This window comes from Cyclopterus lumpus, chromosome 15 (genome assembly GCF_009769545.1).
Source record: "Cyclopterus lumpus isolate fCycLum1 chromosome 15, fCycLum1.pri, whole genome shotgun sequence".
In the NCBI taxonomy this organism is placed as follows: Eukaryota; Metazoa; Chordata; class Actinopteri; order Perciformes; family Cyclopteridae; genus Cyclopterus; species Cyclopterus lumpus.
The window spans coordinates 6949418-6970288 of NC_046980.1; the positions used below are offsets into that span (position 1 = coordinate 6949418).

A 20871-nucleotide genomic window follows, 5' to 3' on the forward strand; every position below is an offset into this window, starting at 1 on the left:
CTCTTGATGTGTGTGTGTGTATGTGTGTGGGGTCTGGCTCGCTTTGCTGGCCAGGATGCTTGGCTGAGCTGATGGATATGCATACTGGCTAAACGGACGGATAAAGGGAGAGATGGCTTTGGATGGAGGGATGTTAGCTAGTGTAGCTCCATTTGGGCAGATCATCTCCAAGCCATTGGTCTCAGTGATTAGCGGGTCTGTCGGAGTGATGGAGGGAGGGAGGGAGACATGGAGAAACGGAGAGTGAGAATAAGTTTCATATGAAGTGATACTCATTACAGGTTTCACAGCATGTCAGCTCATTCTGATCTGATTGATTTATATTGCATTTTAGTATTTTTAAAAGTTGCCTGTGCTATTGTTTGAGCTACTAGAGATTCTTTTGTTGTCCACTTTAGTTTGTTAGTCTCTCATCTCTGTTTACACTATTGGCTGATATATAAGTGGGCCTCAATTATAACGCAAACGGTCTGTTATGGCACCTGAATAAGAGCTTTGGTGACGGGCACGACTTCATTCTGTTTTCCAGTCGCATACTCACACACTCTTCTGACTCCAGGAACTGGCTTCTTTTCTTTTTTTTCCTGCATAGAGAATATGTTGGCGCCCCGCAAAGAGGTTTTAACTAAGGAACCAAAGGAACATCACCAAGTGATGCAAAAAGACTACAAAGGGACACAAAATGACCAAAAATAGACACGGATGCAGAGAGGTCTGTGCGACTACAAAGAGACACAAAACGGCAACACAAAAAAAAGCCAATTAACTATAAAGTCTATCTGTTTGTGGAGTAGTGGTGGGGGGGCCTTTTGCATGTCTGTGCCCAGGAGCCCATTGTCTCAGTCTGACCATGAGCAGAGCGGACGGTGGCGGAGTCAAACGGGGTCTTTGCTTTATAATTGCTAACTAGTTTGTGAAGTACATTGCTGGGAAGTTATTAAACAATGACTCTATAATTTTTATTTAAATCCCGTCCATTTCAACCTGCGTGTCACTAATGTTTAAAACATCTGCGCAGCATTGACATTTAGATATTTTAGAATTTGTATGTCCACGTTGAATGAATCTTCGGTACAGCTCTAATACAATTATGAAATGAGTTACCTCTGGGTGAAGGTCATCGCTGTATGTCATCACTCCCCCTCATGTCTTGGACATTTCCACATTATTGATGTTTGTCCAATAATTGTGGGGATTCATCTTGGGCTTACAGATCAGGTTGTCATCCTTTACCTGTTTCCCTCCTTTTCTTCTGGTCAGTTATCTTTTTTATAACTTTAATATACAACAATTTCTGTTTTACCTGAGCCACCGGCCGCATTTCAGAGGACACAACATTCACCGCCTATTACAGAAAGTGTGCCTTTTCCGCCTTCCACCACTTGTCTCAATTTCTTCAGTAGAGTTTTTTTGCTTTAAGGGCTTTGCTTCTCTTTACAGCAACAACTTCACCTCTTTCTCTATGATAAAACTCCTTTTTCCATTCATAGAAACATGTAGACTGTTAATATCTCTGTTGCAAATACTGGACTCGAGAATGAGTCTGGTTCACTAACATGAGATGGGAAGAACAAAATTGGCCGGTCCGCACGTGTCATGAATCCAATGGTAATTTTGCACGTATTAACATGCACCTATTATTTGTGCAATGCAAGAACATCTCTACGCACATATCAGTGAATGAGGCCCATTGTCCTCCCTTTAACGCCCCCCTATTTAGCAGTGTCTCCCCCATTGCCACTGACCCCCGGTCAACCTGTCCTCCCTCTATTTTCCCCTGTTCCATTAAATATGTGACGGCTTTTGGTTCCCATCGCCACAACAACTGGCACAGAGAGAGAGAGAGAGACTGAAATTAGGATGCCAAAGCACTCACCAGTGTGGCTTTTCCCTCAGCTTGTGTGTGTGTGTGTGTGAGAGAGATTGTGTGTTCCCAGTAGAGTGACAATCCTGTTTGAGGTTTTTTTTTAATATTACTAGCTTTGTAGGTGTTTGTATCATTAGACACAGATTCGGTTCAGATTTTTTTTTTTTGGGGTGTGAATTTTCAGCCAAGTTAACATATTGCAGCTGGAAGACTGGCTTAATACACATTAATCAAATGTATTCTGTGTCTTTGCATCTCTCCATCTTGGTCAGGCTGTATAGATTAGTATCTGTGGTAGAGAGCGGCTGTATCGCTGTCAGTCCATTAGCAGCTGTCTAAATAGACAGTAAATGCATCTTAATTACCTTATGCTGATGCACCACATCTACACACATACACACACACACACACACACACACACACACACACACACACCCACTCGCTGCCTTTTCACCGTTTAGCCCCTAGTGTTTGCCAGATGGGCGCGTGGCCCGGTAAAAAGCCCTCTATTACCGGCTGGAGTTGACCAAACTGATCCACCCCTCAGCCCGCTTACCGAGGTCTCACTGGGGGCCACAGCGGGCCCTTGTTGCCACATACCTATAATTTAGCCCCCCAAGTGCTTTCCACATGGCCACGGCAAAAAGCTGGCCTCCATTGTAGGGGTCCGGTAATTGTAGTCTCGTTTAGAAAACCGTAAGCAGCAATTAGCGCAGAGTTGGCATTATACGGGGTTGGATTTGCATCCCCGCTGGGCGCAAAATGCTGTTTTAATATGGGTTTGTTTTCCCCACATGGAATTAGCTAAAGGGGCCTTTTATCATATTCACACACCCTACTATTCTCCCAGCCAAGCTCCCTCCATCTCTCGCTTTCTGTTCCCTCATCTTGCTGCATATTCTCCCTTTCCCCTCGCCTCCTTTTTAAAAATGTGTAATTGTCCTTTCATCTTCACCTCTAAATCACTTCCATCTTTTGAGTTGAACCAAAGCATCGTACGTGGTGAGTTGTTACTGACGAGAACATGCCTGTCTCTATCTCTCTTTCCATCCATCACAGAGGCTGTGGACATCCTGAAGGAGATGAAAGAGAAGGAGGTGCTGTTGAATGACACACACGCCACCATGCTCTTTCACATGCTCAACGCCGTGGTGGCCAAGGGCGGCGTCCCCGCCATCCGACGCCTGCAGGACACCATGTTCACCCTCGGACTGGCCAAGCCCACCACCAATCTCTGCTCGCCCCTGATTACTGCCTACCTGGACAGGTAAAACAAATTGAATGTGTTGCCCTTGTAGATTACATTATTTTATTTTTTTCAATAATTATATTTTGTGTTACGGTAAGTTTTATGGCTGAAGTTCTCCACTCCTTGTAGCCACAACCAGCTCACTTTTGTTTTCGGATTTGTGTCTGCCAGATTTGTGTCTGCCAAATCCAGTTGCCAGGTGTGTGTATGTATGTGTGTCTCAATGAGTCACTCATCCCTCCCTATGATCATAGCTGAGGTTACATTCTGGGTCAGCGATTCAGACAGAGAGAGGATGTGTGTGTGTGTGGGGGTGTGTGTGTTAGAGACAGATTTTGTTTGTTAGAGGATTCACCAGCTGCAACCTCTCCCATGAGCCCCCACCCCTGATCTTCTGAAACACACACTGCTGTACTCCAAGGTGTGTGCGTGGGGTGGGGAAGAGATGGCCATCAATGCTCCTTCCCATAATGCAAATATGCAAATGAACGGTACCCAACACTGGCTATGGGGTCACTGGTATTGCCCCACCCCTCAACTCTATTCAGGATGTGTGTGTGTTCTTTTTGTCAGAGCAGCTCTTAAGTAGATCAACTCATTAGCATGTTAATTATGTACAGAGCACTAATTGCTGGATTTACCACAGCCACGCAGTGCACCGTTAGGGGCCCTCCACCACACGCATGCTTTCATACACACTGTTTACCTCTAGTGTGCATGCTGCAGTGGAGGTAGAGACCCTTTGCGCATGAAGCTCATGCATACACATGCTCAAACGGTCTTTCACACACACACACACACACACACACACACACACACACACGTTCTCCCCTGTCGCTTTTTGTTTTGCTGTAAGTCTGGTCTCTGGCACCAACAGTGTTTTCAGGTTCACTCGTTAATCACTGCCTCTGTGAGATTAGCAGGCTAATTTACTCCTGGGTCATCAACAGCCGCCAAAACACAAATACAAACACACACACACACACACACACGACGGTGGCTTACCGCAAGCCGTGTTCACAATTCAAGTGCCAGTTGTACTTTCTCCAAATGATACCGCAGTGAACACACACTAATGAACACAAGTGAACAAGCTAACTGCTGGTATTTAAAACATCGCTTCCAGCCTCGAAAATGGTCGCGTTGATAACAAGTTCATACATGAAGCTTTCTGTCCGCAATTCAAACTGCATTTTCCCTTTTCATTGCCATCAATGACAATAAAGAGGCGTTGATACTTTTTGGTCTTGAAAAAAACATTCTATAATGTGGTCTTTTCTAAAAAATAAAAAAAAAAAAAAGGTGTGAAATGTTTAGGAACGTAAAGCGTGATTTCCTGCAGTGATTCAGCCAAGCCTCGGGGGCAGATTTTGAGTACCACGACATTTTACTTTTGCACTCCAGTTCCAGTCCGCTCTCTTCTCCTCTTTTTCTTTTATCTTTTATTTTCATCGCTTCGTCTCCACCTCTTCATTCCGTCAGTCAGGGGGACAAACGCAGTCGGGAGGAGGAGGGACAGAGGGAAGCGATAAAAGAGGACAAAGCAGGCATCACTCCCGCCTGCACCCGTCTCATTGCTGCGTCAGTGCTAATGACTTAATGAACACTTCTCCGGCAGATTAGCCCTTGACAGCCCATCATGTGCGCCGCCCCGTTAGCCTTCAAGCCCGTCCGCTCAGTGTCGTATGGGCTAACCTGCTACTCCGCTAGCCCCGGATTGCCAACTCCCTATTGAAGGGATAAGTGACAGGAAATGCTAATACGTCCAACAAAATAAAGAGCTGGCATTATGAAGTGTTGAGACATTGACACACGCATACACAGGCATGTAGGTTTTTTTTAGGCAACTGCATCACGGGAGCATCCACCTGTGTGTACTGACGTAAAACATTCGTAAGTGCCATTCTTAAACACATGTGGGCTAGTGGTGTCAGGATCGTAGTCTCATTTGCGTTTCGATACACAGACGCCTTGTCCTCCCCCATGTAAGGACAGCCGATCTCCCCCGAACAAAAGATGGGGACGGAGAGGGAGAAAAATGGGGAGAAGGGGGGAATAAGATGAGGGAAAATGAGCTTCCTTGTCTAATCCTTCAGGTTTCCACTGAGCAAAGCGCTCATAATTTTTTTTTTTTCAGGGCTTAATTGGCTGGAAAGTGGCTGACATGCAAAGTTGAGGACATTAACAGGGCTGTGCGCCGCAGTAAATGGCAACGCAAAGTGACAGTTAAATTGTACCTAGGGGAAATTGTCCATCTTTCGACATCCTTAGCTCTTTTTTTGGGGGGTGGATGGGTGGGAGAGGGGAGGAAGGCAGATGGGCTTAATTGCAACGCCAGGCTTTCTTTTTAAAAAAAATTTTTTTTTTTTTAAAGACTGATGGGATGTGTGTTTCTGTTATATTTTTTTAAGATGTCTCATTAGGATGGAGGGATTATAAGTAGCTTTGTGCGGAGGAGCGTGATGAAGGAAAGAATGAGGTGGACATATAGGCAGGAAGAAACAAACATGACTTGGATACAACGTGTAGAATTGTAAAAAAGCCATGAGCAACACAACAGTTATCGTAATGGCTCATATAAGCCACATTACGTTAATTCCAAACTTTCTGCACTTTTTTTTCCGCATTATTGTCTTGTTTTGTTAATTGTGTACCCCTCTCCCCCTCCTGTCTCATTCTACGTCCACACTCTTTCTCTCATTTTCAAATGTCTCTTCGTCTCTCTTCTGTGTTGTTCAATCAGACTGTTGTGCGGTTGAATTGCCTCTTGACTGGCGCTGCTGAATAATGTTGTCCCTCTTCATTTCAATTAGCGGACCTCTTTACCTTCCAACCTTAATCACTCCATTCCTCCTCCCTCCATCTCTCTCTTCTGCTACTGCCTCACAGAAGCTGAACTCAAGGTCATACCATTTCCTGTTTTCTTTTTTCTCTCTCTCTTTCCGGGTTGTTGGTCTTTTTGGGCACATTTCCCTTATCCACTTGTCTAATTGATTCGAGGAGAAAACACTTCAGAAATTATACCTGTTCACTCTCAATCTCTCTCACGCTCTGTCCAGCCGTCTGTTTCTCATTCACTTACTCTGCCCCCTACCTCCCCCATAGGTGCCCTATCTGCTTTGACCTCTGCGTGATTGACATGGTAATTACCCAATCAACAGATTGATGGCAGCGCTGTCACAATAGAGGGGATTGAAGTGGTCTCTCTCCCTCGCCTGTCTCTCAGCTTCTCGTTCTCTTGCTTCCTTTCGTTATTTCAGTCTCTACTTTTCTTGTTATCACTCCATCAGGCGCACTCATCCTCCCTCTATGCACTCTTTTGTTTGTTCGGCCGCTGGGGAGGGACGGGCAAAGCGACGGAGGATAGATTGAGCAAGATAAGGATGACATGAGACGAAGGGAGCGAGCTGGTGGTACGGTGCTGGGGGCGGGGACTCTAATGTTGTTGCTTTCTGCTAAATTGCTCAGCTGGGGGGCGAGGTCATCTGATGGGGAGTGAGAGCTGACAGCATGAAATCAAAAGGAAGATGGTGAGGGGAAAGGGAGAATGAAGAAGGGAGAGGACCAGGAGGTAAGGGAAATGAGACGAGGAAATGAGGGGAGGTTAAAGAGGTTTGGAGAGGACAAAAGAGTGAGAAGTTGGAAGGTGCAAGAGAAGCAGAGCAGAGAGGCTAAAGATCAGTGGAGCCCTTTTGTCTGTTGTATTGCTTCCCCTCTAAAAGCCTGTCCAGAGAGACATTAGCCTCTCGCCGACAGGTGTTTGAGAGCGTGCCTGATTGTGTGAGAATGATGTATTGGGGCCAAAAGGCACCATCGCATACAGTTGTGCTGTCATGAATTCAAAGGCCTTCATTGTTGCCGAGGGTCATAGTGCTTGAATAGGAGGTCACGGGGTTAACAACCCATGATACTCTCTATTCTTTACCGACACAATCCCGTACACGACTGACTGGATGAACCTGACTCCTAACTCGCTCTTTCTCCCTCTCTCTCTCTCTCTCTGTGTGTGTGTGTGTGTGTGTGTGTGTGTCACGTGCACACAGTAAGGACCTGTCCGGTGCTCTAGAAGCAGCAATGGAGTGTCAGAAGCACTACAACCACCTGCCTCGCATCCACGACATCATTGTTGCTCTGGTGGAGAAAGGAGACACCGAACTGCTGCAGAAAGGTGACACATTTGTACAGTCGTCTTTTTGTTATCCATCGAAATGGGTAAATCATACCAATATTTGTTGACAATTTTTGCTTATTAATAACTTCAGTAGTTTACCAAACAAAAGAACTATTCAAAAGTCAAGCATTAGCAGGTTTAGCAGCTTCTCAAATTTGCCGTTTTTTTTCTAAAATGTATTTCAATCAATCTTTTGGATTTATGTTTCTATGTGCATGACATGTTCATGGTCAGCATCTTAAGCCAGAGGCCACCAGGATGCCCCAGAGTCATGATTTTTGTTCAAGGATTATGTCAAAAAGGCCTCATTAAAATTTCAAATTGCAGTTGACACTGTCACTGCTGTTCACATATGTATTTTTCAAACTTCTCCGGGTTGACTCTTTCAACTATTCGTTTCTTTGTGTTAGGCAGAGCTAATCCAAAGTGTTTGCTGTGTTTGTGCACGCAACAAGCGCCACGTGTGTGTAAGAGGACCAGAGAGAGCGAGAGCGGTTCACACCGGGGCCGCGGTGAAGCACGTCCGACCATCACGTTTTAAACGCCCTGTAGGTTGACGGCAACGTGGCGTAAAGGTCAAGTTCAATGTGCTGCAAGGGCAAGTGGCTCTGGAGTGCGTAAAGGTTGAAACCATGCAGTGGAGCACCTCTCCACCTCCTCTCCTCCTCTTTCACCCACTCCCTCATCCACCCTGCACCCCCACCCGAGAGGTGACAGGCCCTTAGTCAGGCGCTGCACCCTCCAAAAACAAAATTACTTCTACACTGATTTTCTGACGGATGCAAGTAAACCAGTACAAACTCGCCACAACTGGATCTTGAAATAACAAATGATTCTGTCTCCCACTTCCTCATACAATGCAGGGGACTTTTGACATAAACCTTGAGACTTTTGACATAAACCTTGTGGCACACTCGACCCGACGGCATTGGGAGTGCATGTTAAGTGCCTGTTAAAAGAGACCATCAGAAATAATTGCCGAAATGTACGGAAACCATCCAAACATGCATACCTACAGAAGAGGAGTGGCCTTCAGCACTCTAAAAGACATGATGCCTCGTCACGTCTGACCTTGCTTTGGGTTCAAGCATCAACAGAAAAATAAAATGAAGGCTTTTTGTGAGGTTTTGGCAACCATAGCAACCGCTCGACTACTCTGAAACACGAAAGTGTTCATCGTACAATGCATGCGTTTAACCTGGAGGTTTCTGTCATGGTCTACAGCAGATATTCAATTAATGTTCAACAAGGTCCAGTTGGAGAGGATTTCCTCACGCAAAGGTCCAGAACATCACAACAATGTCTTACTTGCGCAATGATTTAGTCCCATAATTATTAGAATTATTATCAGTTGTTTTACGTCTATGTCGTCAACAACTGACTTTCAAACCAAATGAAGAATTTAATAATATCTATTAGTGTATATTATTTATCAGTTTTCAAGTTGAACTGTAGTAATTATATATAATTAATACTCTAATAATACATATATGTTCTCTCATTTCAATTGCAATAAGAGCTGGATAAAAAAATGTTTTTTTTTTAAACAAATGACTGAAAGCTTTTGAAAAATGTTTATCTTAAAATAAAGTACCTAATTTTAGAAAAATTAATTTAACTTGATTGTCTTAATTTCAGTTCATTCAGGTGTGACGCCACGAAATGATATTATATTCATCTTCTAAAAGGAGAGATTTGTCTTTATCTGTGGTTATTAAACCACTTGTTTTAGCGCTATTCTCCTCTTTATTTACGTCATTGTTGGGCAGGGAATGAATGTCTTCGACGATGGCTTTTCGGTTTATTTTATATGCCTTAATTTTGAATTTAAGTGAGTACGTTTGCGCAAAGATTTGTGCTCCTGGTGGCAATTTTAATGATCGTCACGGTCTCTGAAAATAGAGACCATGAAACTGCACCGGTTAAAATAGACGCGCTCCCTCAAAGTGTTATAATTCTCAATTCTCTATCGGTAGTAGGTCCAGATACAACGACGTCTGGGTCCGCATGTTGAGGAGGAAAAGTGCTATCGTCGAGCAAATGTGTCTCCGTCTTCCACAAAAGGCTCAGATTAGGATTTGCATGCAGAAAAGGCCACTTAAACGTAGTCCTACTGGTCTCAAACGTGTCTACATTAGATTTAGACCATCAATTTAGTCCTTGATGATTAAAGTTATTTCTGTTGACTTCAGATGACAGCAAGTAAAGGCTGAGGGATTATTCTCTGTACTCCCACTTTGCTGAATATGCAGGTCCATTTGTATAGCAGTGTGTGTGTGTGTGTGTGTGTGTGTGTGTGTTACCTGTCCTGAAGCTGTTGGACAGAGATAGCCCGTAGCGCTGAGCAGAGCGCTTTAGCAAGTTTACCATGAGAGCTTAGGCTTTCATTTGGGACCTGTGTGTTTGTTTTAGAGCAGACTTGATATGGCTGCTTTGTGCCTGGGACATTGTGCCAAATAATGGAATCAGGAGGCAAAGATGAAGTGTGTGTGTGTGTGTGTGTGTGTGTGTGTTCACCTTGCAGGCCATTTTATTCTCGACCTTTCTCTGCTCTGCTCCCTCCCCGTCTGTCTTTTCCGTCTTTCTTTCCAGCCATGGACTTTGTGAGTCAGGAGCGAGGAGAGATGACCATGTTGTATGATCTGTTCTTCGCATTCCTGCAGACGGGCCGCTACCGCGAGGCTCGTAAGATCATCGAGGTAAACGCACACACTACGTTTTCTGATTCTGCTTATTTAACAGTTACTTGAATGAACAAACTATTTTTATTCCATCATGTTAGTTGTCTGTCCGATAGTATCGTAACCATATTGAGATAGTTCCAATAATAACAAACTTGATTTTATCGTGTTTCTTTGGGATAATCGAGACGAGTCTGAATGATGTTAGGGGAAAGAGAAATGTTCACGATCATGTAATGAACTGAAATAATGATGGTAAATAATGAACAATAAGAGGGCCTGATTTCACAAGTATGCAAACTCGCACAAAAACAGATCTAAAATATGTTATATAAATATATTTAATTTGATTCTCAATCTTTGAGGAGCTAACTTGAATAAAAACAGGATAGCATCAGCAAGATTGTCATGAGCCGCAGTGGACAAGCATTATGTAAAAGCCATACCCTTTATTGTTATTGTAGCTATGAATATTTATATCTTCCCGCTATAAGCCTTGTAGATTAGTGGGAGAAAAAGAGAGGGGCAAATGGGCAGATAAGAAGCGATTTTCACATGGATAAAACGAGCCAGGCGATCGGGGACTGGATAGCGGGACAGAGAGATTGATGAATAAACGAATAGGATGAGCCTGACATCAGATGAAAGGGAAACAAGGCCATTATGTTGTCTGATCAGGATGAGAACAAAAAAATAAATAAATACCTTAACTCCCTCACTCTGACTCTGCTTTCTCTCGTGTTCTGGTGTGCTCTAAAAGAGGGATTTATCCCTCTCGAGGATTTTCAAACCCTCTTAAATATTATTGACATGTTTTTCTCGTGGCTCTCGTTCCCCCTCTGCTAGATTGTATTGCCGTTATCCTACTTATAACGGAGAGTAGGCTACATGCCGGTGATGTGTGAGATTGGAGATGCCTTGTAAACGGACCACAGATGTACATGTTGTCCTTGATGTCAATGAGAGATGTGTGTTAGAGAGACAAAAGCTCAGCTGCATCGGCCCCATCTGTTGGGTTTTAGCTGGTCATGGACTCACTGCCGTCTCATTACCCCCTCAATGACCGAAAACACATTTCATTATAAAGCTCTTTTACCTGTGATGGCTTCCTGTAGCTGTGTTTCGTGTGTGAAATGTCACAATGTTACACAATTCACATTTACTTTTTTTATTATTATTAATTGTCTTTTAGAATATCATGACTGCAACAGAGTGAAAACCAAAGTTATTTTAATAAAACACATGTGCAGATTCAGGAGTGTAGCCAGGATTTTAGAAACTCTGAGGGTATGAGGGCCATTAACTGTTAAAAAAAAACAACAACAACAACAAACATGTTTTGGCAACATTGGCATATTATCACTCGAGTAAAGTTGTTGCAGAGTGTGCGTCGGCAATCGGCTCCGCTATGTTCCCCAGCTAGTGGGCCAACTTTCTCTGTCTGCTGTTTCATGCCGACTGGGTAGAATACATTTAGTTTACCCGAGCTTTCTTGTGAAAACAACAACAACTGCTGCGGCTGGAAAAAGAGAGTGAACCAAAACTATAAAGCTGAAATGAAGATGTACGGGGTCAAGTGATAATTGCATCAGGCAAAAGTCTCACTTGCATCAATGTTTTGAACATCGTCTCATTATTTATATATATATATATATATATATATATATATATATATATATATATATATATATATACACTCATTATAAAGTACGACTGATATAATACAATGGAATCATATCTATCACTCAAATATGCATACACAGACACTCAAACACACAAATACTTTTTTCCCCCCCTCAGAGAGCGTCAAGTAGACGTCCAGAGTGGTGTCTCTCTTCGGGCTGTGTTTGGTTTAATTGGCAGCTGATTAATCACAGCTAATTAAATGTAATGATCGAGAAAGGTGGCCAATTTTGTGCTAAATGGTCAAGGTTAGATAGAGGATTGTCAGGTGGCCGGGGCCTATTATTGCGGCAAGCGCATGTGCATGATGGTCAAGGTTAGGCAGTATTGCTAAAGAGTGGTGAGCCATTATGTGTTTTTGTGTTAGGGAGAGGGTTTTGGCCGTGTGTGTGTGGTCTAAGTGGCCAGGTGATTAGTGGAATTAGAACATTAGGAATTGAGATGGAGAGGGTTTGTTAAGTGGAGGTTGGACGAGGTCGGCTCTATCTGTTTCTTTTTGTGTACATGTAACTAAGGATGAGAAAGGAAGCATCTAAAGGTCACACCAAAAGAAGAGGCAGAGTGATGGGCTGTAACACACTCTGCTGTGTGTTTTGTGAGGATTGTCCCGATAATCCAACCTGATTTCCCATTTTATTCTCTCTGAAAGTGAGAGTGTCCGTGCCGTTGGTTTGTTTTTGTTGCATTCTTTTGATCCACTCGTGCGTGTGTGTGTAAGTTATGTGCCTTCTTATTTCTGAGGATTTTGTTTTCTGCCCAGATTAGGGAGATTTGTCCTGACGGACTCGAAATCCCAAACATATTTGTGTGTGTGTGTGTGTGTGTGTGTGTGTGTGTTTGCGAGTAGATGTGCAGAAGGCTGCTTTGAGCCCGCAAGACTTTACCAAGTAAAGGGGAATCAGAGGCAAAAAGATGGAGCACTCGCACTGTGGGCCTTAGTCTCTAAGAAGATTAGACAGACAGAGAGAGAAAGAGAGAGGGAGAGTGAGTGCAACACATTTTAATTTGTCCCTTTTGGCTGGTTGGGTAAGAACATAATGCCTTTGCCTGGGCCTGATGGAGGGATGCAGGGGCAGGGAGGGGGGGAAAGACTGAGTAGGAGCAGGGGAGCTTTGGAGGAAGAGGGAGGGATTGAGAGAAGAGGGGATTGAGAGAGGAAAGGATGACGGCAGTGAGGGGTGGTCAGAGAAAGGGATGAAGCCCGTCTTTTCTTGACTCTCCCCACCCTCTCACAGTATGATGGGCTCCCATCAAAGAGGCCAGCGGGGATTGAGCGCTGTTGATCCCCGTTCAGATTAACTTCCTGGCAGATCTTCTCTCTTTTTCCAGATTAGAGAGGAAGAGCAAGATTTCTCAATCCTGGTCTTATTCAGATTGTATCAAAGCCCCATGAGACAGATGAAATCCTGATCACTGTTATTCCATGATAATAATCATCTAGTCACTCCACACATCAGGCTAAATCTCCGCTACATGAGCCGGCAGATCAATCTATGTCAGCCCTCATTTGACATCCCTCACACTGTCTATCTGCATATCTTTGTTGTCTTTCATGTTCTACAAATCTCACAGAAGTCCAACACTATTCAGGACTGTTGGGACTTTATAGTCGGTATATTTTAAACCTAAATTCAAATGTTCTTATGTTCTATTTTTTATTTTTTCATGTGTAATTTTGCATCCACATTATTTAGCTGGCAAGCTCAGCAAAAAAAGAAAATCCACTCAAACTTTGATTGGCAAGATATTTGAACAGCACAATATTACCGTCATTCAGTTTTGAGTATTTGAATTGTTACTTATTATTATTTATTTTTTCCTGTAGTCTCAAGATATGTCAGTTTTTGATGATTGGTCCATTGGCAACACCTTTTGGTAATCTGTTAAAAAATGCCAAATATTTGCTTGTTTGAGCGTATAAAATATGAATAGGCTATTTTTTTAAAGATAATTGTTGTCATGACCTGGCTCCGAAGCCTTGACAAGAGGTGCAAATAATAAGTAATTTATTTAAGTCAAGATAATAATAGAAAAAAACCCAAATCAACTTCGACAATGAGGAGATGTACAGCTGGTGATTGTGCGTGTGAGGAAAAGATGATTTGGATGAAAATGCTACAACAATGCTTGGGATGTTTTCACTATGGTCTGACATTTTATATGCTAAAGGATTCATTATTCAGCAGAAGAATAACCTACAGACTAATTGAAAATAATCTTTAGTTCCAGCCCTACTCTGCAGCTCTGATGTCGAATGCATGTACCCGACTCCCCTGAACACATGTTGGTGTGTTTTCTGTGTATTGATGCAGCGTTTATGTACCATCTGCTTTAAGGCCACACAAACATGCACTTCACATTTCTTTTTACAGTTAAAGATGTTCTGAAAATACATTAGTCTTCTGCCTTAAGTGGCACAGTTCATTGCTTTACACTGATATCAGATCTATTGATTCTAAAATATATCAACTAATGGCAATATTTAAAATCCTTTTTTAGGCTGTATGCGTTTGTTTGGATCAATAGGCATTTACTCTATAGATAATGCATTAATGGTTACTCAGCTTATTTTTTTTATTGACTACATTCATATTAATTGTAGTGTGATTTAGTTGTGATGCTTTAAAATGCTCCGGGGTGGGTTTAACGCACAACTTGGACCGTTTTAAAAAGAAAATTGATTTGGCGGTCATTTCTATTCTCAATAATAACCAGTTTGAGATCAGGGAACACGGTGACATTGCTATCGGGCCTAGAGACGCACCACACAACACCCACGTAGGTCACATACAGTGGCCGTCTTTGATACTGACATTCATCCACTCTGGATTCTTTCATTTTTTTTCCCCATTTTGTAGACACCTGGGTTAAGGTCACGGCCTGGACGCCTGCACTGGTTTGCCGAGAAATGCATTCATTCCAACCTGGTAACACACACACACACACACACACACATATTTATATATATATATATATATATATATATATATATATATATATATATATATATATATATATATATATATATATATATATATATATATATATATATATATATATATATATATATATATATATATATATATATATACACACACACACACACACACACTGAAGTTCACAACAATTCCAGTTTAAATACAATATATTGTGTTTGTGTGTGCATAGATGGAGTCCTTGGAGCAGATGGTGGACATGACAGCGAAGCTTTTTGAGTGCGACAGAGATGAGATGTATAGTTACGTCCTTCGGCTCTGCAGTAAGTATCTTCTCTTTCATTTGTCTGTTTATGTTCTTTTATTCCTCTCGGTTTGCAATCTCCCCAATATCTTCTGCTGCCGTGGCCTCCGACCTGTGGGTCTGTTTGTCCCCCAGCCCATAAGTGTATGTGACACACACACACACACACACAGCAAATGGGATCAGTAAGAAGTAAGAGCACAAGACATGGTGTGATTGCTGCAGTGAAGAGCAGTAACGGTTGTGATTGGAGTGTTAAAGCTGATTGTCGATCCATTACCCGACTTCCCTGCGCACACACGCACACACACCTTGTTGGTGTGTTTCCTAAATTACAGCATAGTTGAGGATCAGTCAGTTGATCAGATTAGTGCTTTGATTGCCCTCTCAGCATGGAGCGCATTGTCTGAAATCAGTCTCTGGGTGCAGGCTGAGTGATGAGCTATAAGCGATATGGTCTGACTACACAACCACATGGGTTCGCGTGTCACGGCGTTCATAACAAATTACATGATAACGCACCTTTTCATTAATTCCTCATTGTTTCCTGTTTCCAGAGGAGTCGAACAACTGGGAGAAGGCAGAAGCAGTATGGACGAAGATGCAGGAGGAGAACGTCATTCCAAGGGAGAGGACCCTGCATCTGCTTGCAGACATCTTGAAGAATAACGGCCAGGTGGTGCCCTTCGAGGTGCCTGAGGTAAAACCACAGCTTTATAATATGTATGTCCCAGTGACGCTCATCCGACGGATGTGTTATTCAGAAGAATTGCCAGGAGATTCCTAAGGAGGGGGGGGGGAAGCAAAGCAGATAAAGCTGAAAGTGAAAGAGGTTCCCAAGAGCTCTGGTGGACTCTCAAAGTGCCTGAGGTCAAACGTAACACACAAGCATGTAGTGCTGATTGTTGGACACAAATCACATTGTTGGCTGTTTGTATATTTCTTATCTTATATCTTGACTGAAATGGGCTGGAAGTACCCGTGGTTATTTATTATATCCTTAACATAGTCTATTTAATATTATTATTTATCAAGCAAATATGTTCTATTTCCAGCCTCTCAAATGGGAATATTTGAAAATAAAATCTCTTTTTATGTTTTGGAGCTTTTATTGTATGAAAAGCAATTTGTAGATGTCGCCGTGGCAACTTGTGACGGTCATTGTGACAGCCTTAATAGATACTACAGCTCTTTTCTGAAAAAGTCCAATAGAGTTGCACTGCAGCCAAATCACATAGGAACCTCAAAATAAACAACATAAGGAGACAAAAAGAGGAGATATAATAGCTAAGAAATAAAATAAGTCATCAATAACTGAAACCTTATCAACAAGCTGAAGTAAACCAACTCTAAATGTGGTATTCTGTTAATGTAGCTCTAGTATAAACTCTACATGGTCCTGTATTGATATGACGGGGAGCTTCATTGTAGCTGCATATAATAACTGAAGCTGCTCTTCACCATTTGAAATCCAATGGTCTCATTCCCAATTATATTCATAGGGCATAGATTTACCAAAGAGCAAGCTGACCACAACCTCTGATCATAGGAGCTAACCTCCAAAAAAAAAAACTCTTTATCAACTGTTCGCTCTACCCAGGCCCCCTCCTCACCCACTCCTCTTTAAGCCTCTGTTCATTACATGCAGAGGAAACAGGATTGAGGCTCTGATCTGAAGTGTGGTCAATCAGACCGCCTGGCTGGTGAACAGAATTACAGCCTGATCTGTCTGTAAATCTGTAATGCCAGACTAATTTCGCCAGCAGCTAAATGCCACCATATGTCTGCCGCTGGATTCTCAGTTAAATACTGCATGTGCATGTGGCCTCGAATGAAGGGGACATGATGTGAATATGTGTGGTTTTTTTTTTAAAAACAATTTTAATACAAGAGGGTTTGGGTTTAAATAATATTATATTTGACTGTGTTGCATTGCTGCATTTCTCCTCGGCTTTTGTTTTGCATGCGAGTCTGTGTGCTCCAACAGCCCCGAAGCATGATGAGACAGGAAGTGATTGCTGTTGCCTGGAGCGATGAACTTGGTGACCCCTGGGGCTCTTGAGTTGACTCGTCCACTTCGACATTCACACACTCTCATACGCACACGCGCTTTTCATTTTTGCCCCTGGGGTGCCAGACCTAATTTGCCCCTAGCCAATACAGCTTAACCCCCTCCCCTCACTGCTACATGGGTGACTGAGCATTAGGGGACCCTGCCCTGCCTGCCCGGCATTATTGCATTCATACACACACACACATACACACACACACACACACACACACACACACACACACACACACACACACACACACACACACACAAGTTCATTGAAGAATGCAGTTGAACATGTGCATGTGTATGTACACTGGATGAAGCAGTAATTTTGAGGTTTATCACTGTGTTCTCTTTGTGTCATTTCCAGACCTGGTACCAACAAGCTGACCCCACACAGCAGGTCAAGACGGCAGCAACCGTCTCCACACAGCAGGTCAAGACGGCAGCAACCTTCCGCACAGCCGACAGTGCTGCTGAATACCAGACCCGAGTGATGACCCTCTGTAAAAAGAACAAGGCCAACGGTAAGCGGCAAGAGGTCCCAGTATTGTTGTCCCTCATGACACCGAGCTGAGCTGAACGCACAAGAAGCGAAGTTTAAAAAATGTTCACCAGTCTGAGATGTGTAATGTTTCCATTTGAAGATGCAATAAAGATATCTTTGAACATTAAGGGATTTGGAAAAACCTCTCAACAGCCCTGATCAAATTTGATCAATTTATTAAAAATATACAGCAATTATTGTGGGCTTTATGCTGTCATGTCTGGACTACTGGAACTAAAGAATGTCCTTGTGTGTCGTAATAAAGTTCATCTGAATCTAGTTTGATGAATAAAAGTCTGTTACACACTTGTCTTTTGGAGAGAATTCACTGGATCTGTATCCAGCTTCCCAGATGTTACCGTCTGCAGACTGGTGCTAAACGGTGTTAAGTGAGGTTTTATTTTTATTTATTTTTAAATAATGTTATTTCATATTTTCTAGTTGATGTGTACTGTATGTATTTCTAATTATGTCTTTTTTAGTTCTCAATTTCCAAAGCGCATCTTGATACAAATTTGATCACAAAAAAGGGATTTTCTTCTTAATAGTGAGGGTTGAGATGAGGTTATCATTCCAATATGGGGATGAGGACGCACACTTTTGGACAATCTTTCCTAGAGGTCATTGACGGTGTAACCCTGCATTGCTTTCTCACCTAAGCATGAATCATTTGACTGCCTGTTTTTGAAAAGTTAGAACACCTGTTGGACACATCCCCTCCCAGTTTCAAGGTGGAAATGGTTTTGTACATGAGTTGAAGAATACTTAAAAGCCTTCACAGCTTTAGTGTTAATATAAACAACATTTTATATTATTGATGGAGCTTCAAACTGAATTCAAACTTGTAGTCACCTGCTGCAAGAATCACCAAATTCAATATACATTCGCTTGAAGTGAAATGAAGACGCTGCAGCCATCTTTGTTGAAGCAGATTAATCTATTAATCCAACAATAGGAAGATTCTCTACAAATTCAGCTTTTCTTGATCCTGTCCAATATTTGACTAATTTTTTCTTTCTCTTGTCCTCTCTTTCTACAGAAGCCTTTTCGATGGTGAAGGAGGCCGAAAGAAAGGGTGTGGCATTAGGCCCCGCCCCTTACGATATACTGATCCGTGCCCTGTTGGCCAAGGGATTCATTGAGGACGCCATGGCAGTCAAGGACATGTGAGTGTCTTCACATCTCGTTCTGCACAGACCAATGACAGCAAAATAGAAACCCATATTTATCCCAGGTTCTACTCTAACACCAGTCATGAACAGTATATTTTAAGTATGTTTCAGCAGTTTTAACTCAGATTATCAGGTTTAACACCCTGGGAAAACATATTTGTGCTAATTTTAGCATTTTGTCCTGGTATCTAATTTGAGATAACCAGCTTTCTGTATCTGTTCCTCCCTACAAATATCTCTATATCTATCTCTCGCTCTATCTCTATCAAAATACCAAGGACCCATACCTTTTGTCACTTAATGTATGAGAATAAATACTGTGAGATACTCACAGACTGCACAGCAGTGTGTCTTGGTTCCAAATACAACTCGGTAATTCACCCGTCTCCTCAGTCAGTTGCACCAGGTCACCCAAGGCTAAAACTCCATCTCCTAGATAGACATGAGGATTATAAACTGATTGTGTGCTAACGTACTCAGCCCTGCTGGATATGGACAGTGGTTCTTACTAAGCCCAAAGATACACACACACACACACACACACACAGGCACACACTCGGGTGTACAGATTAATTTTGGTTTTCTGGGAAGCAAAAACATCAATCTTCTTCCAATTAGTAATGTATCATGTGTTGTTGTGTTACGGGGGCCATATCAGGGTTTGAGCCTGGAGACAAATGGATAGACAGACAGAGGTATTAGAGATCTGAGCTTAGTGCAGCGCTGATCTTCTCGGTTTGTCTTTTTAGGTAATCTCCTTCCTTTCTTTATCTTCTTTTGTCCCCGTCTTTGTATCACTTTCTCGCTGCAAAAAAAACACAGAAGCAAAGTGTTAAAATAAATGACACGATTCACTAAAACGAAGAGATGCACTTACTAATTTATAGGGAAATGGAGTGAAAAACATGTATAAAAAAAAAACACCCATTACACTATCGGCCTCTCCCCTGTTTTCTGCTCCCTACATGGTTCGCTCTCTTATGTTATGAGAAATAATCGTATCAATTTTGAACGCCTGTTTCAACAAGCGCAAGGCAATACAAGTGATAACCCATCTCCAGTCTCTGTTTGAATTGGTTCACGGCATCCCCGCCTGGATAAAAGCTTTGTTTATCTGCACTCTAAATGAGAAGTGAAATGAGCTGAGAGGAAAGTCGGGGGAAGATGGAAATGTGGAGGAAAGGAAGGAGATTAAAAAGAGCTGAACGTGGAAAAGTGTGGGAGGCGAGGTGGGCTAGATTTAATCAGGTAGGAGGTTAATGAAGACGCTATAGGCATTAATTCTCTGTGTGTGTTTGTTTTGGGGTAATCTGTACAGAATTGAGCAGCGGGGTGCTTATGGTGAGATTAAGGGATTGGGAGAGAGTGATGAGAGAGGGGAAGGGGTGGATGTTGGATTCATTGGCTGAAGCACAATACCCCTCGAAGGAGAAGGAGAGAGTGTGTGTGTGTGTGTGTGTGTGTGTGTGTGGGGGGAGGGGGGAGTGCGAGACGGCCTCGAGAGATTTTCTCCCACCCGATGAGAATAATTCTGACCCCACTGCTTGGTCTCCACGGCAATCCGTCGGCGACCCTGTTACCGCTCCAATCTCCGCGGTGACCCTGTCACAGCGGCTGCCGGATGCTGCTTAGCCTGGCGTCGCCGTGGCGATAAGGATTGCCAGCCTGATGCTCAATTGAGCGGACGGATTAATCTAGTTGCAGGGCTATAATAACAATTTAAAGAAGGGGGAGAAGAAGAAAAAGACGAGAGGCAAGCGTGATTGAGGTTTTGAAAAGGAGGAGGGCAGCGAATGGCGAGGGGCGGAAAGTCAGGGGCCTCGATACTATGGCGTCCGGCCCCGTCCTGGCGTCATCCTCCCAAATAAATCCACACACGGATATACAAAACGCACACGTGCAGCGGCTCAGCAGGAAGTAATCAACTGTTTGATGTCTGTATTATTTTCTGGTTTACAGCAAGCGCTTTACAAGAGGCTCAGACTGGCTGTCAATCACGTTTGTTCCCATTGTTCTGTCCGTCTTCGGTCTTTCGGCTCATGTGTTGATCCTCTCCGTCTGTGTAAAGTCTAATGAGTTTCTGAACGCGATGCCTTAGGATGGCCCCTGTGCCGACGACTAAGAAGCCAGAGATATTTGTGGTGCAGTACAGTATCTGCGGTTTCACACGTATATATGGATTTTTGCATCATACTATTGTAACGGTCA

At 42.8% G+C, this 20871-nt stretch overlaps 1 protein-coding gene across 1 annotated transcript in view; it reads left to right on the top strand.

Annotated features, from left to right (window-relative positions):
* Positions 1-20871, top strand: part of lrpprc (leucine-rich pentatricopeptide repeat containing) — a 49712-nt gene that overhangs the window by 18963 nt on the left and 9878 nt on the right. Inside the window, exons 23-30 of the mRNA XM_034552212.1 lie at positions 2927-3134; positions 7160-7284; positions 9880-9986; positions 14510-14578; positions 14820-14910; positions 15449-15591; positions 17315-17471; positions 18531-18657. Coding sequence (XP_034408103.1) covers positions 2927-3134; positions 7160-7284; positions 9880-9986; positions 14510-14578; positions 14820-14910; positions 15449-15591; positions 17315-17471; positions 18531-18657 — 1027 coding nt within the window. The remainder of the gene's footprint in view (positions 1-2926; positions 3135-7159; positions 7285-9879; positions 9987-14509; positions 14579-14819; positions 14911-15448; positions 15592-17314; positions 17472-18530; positions 18658-20871) is intronic.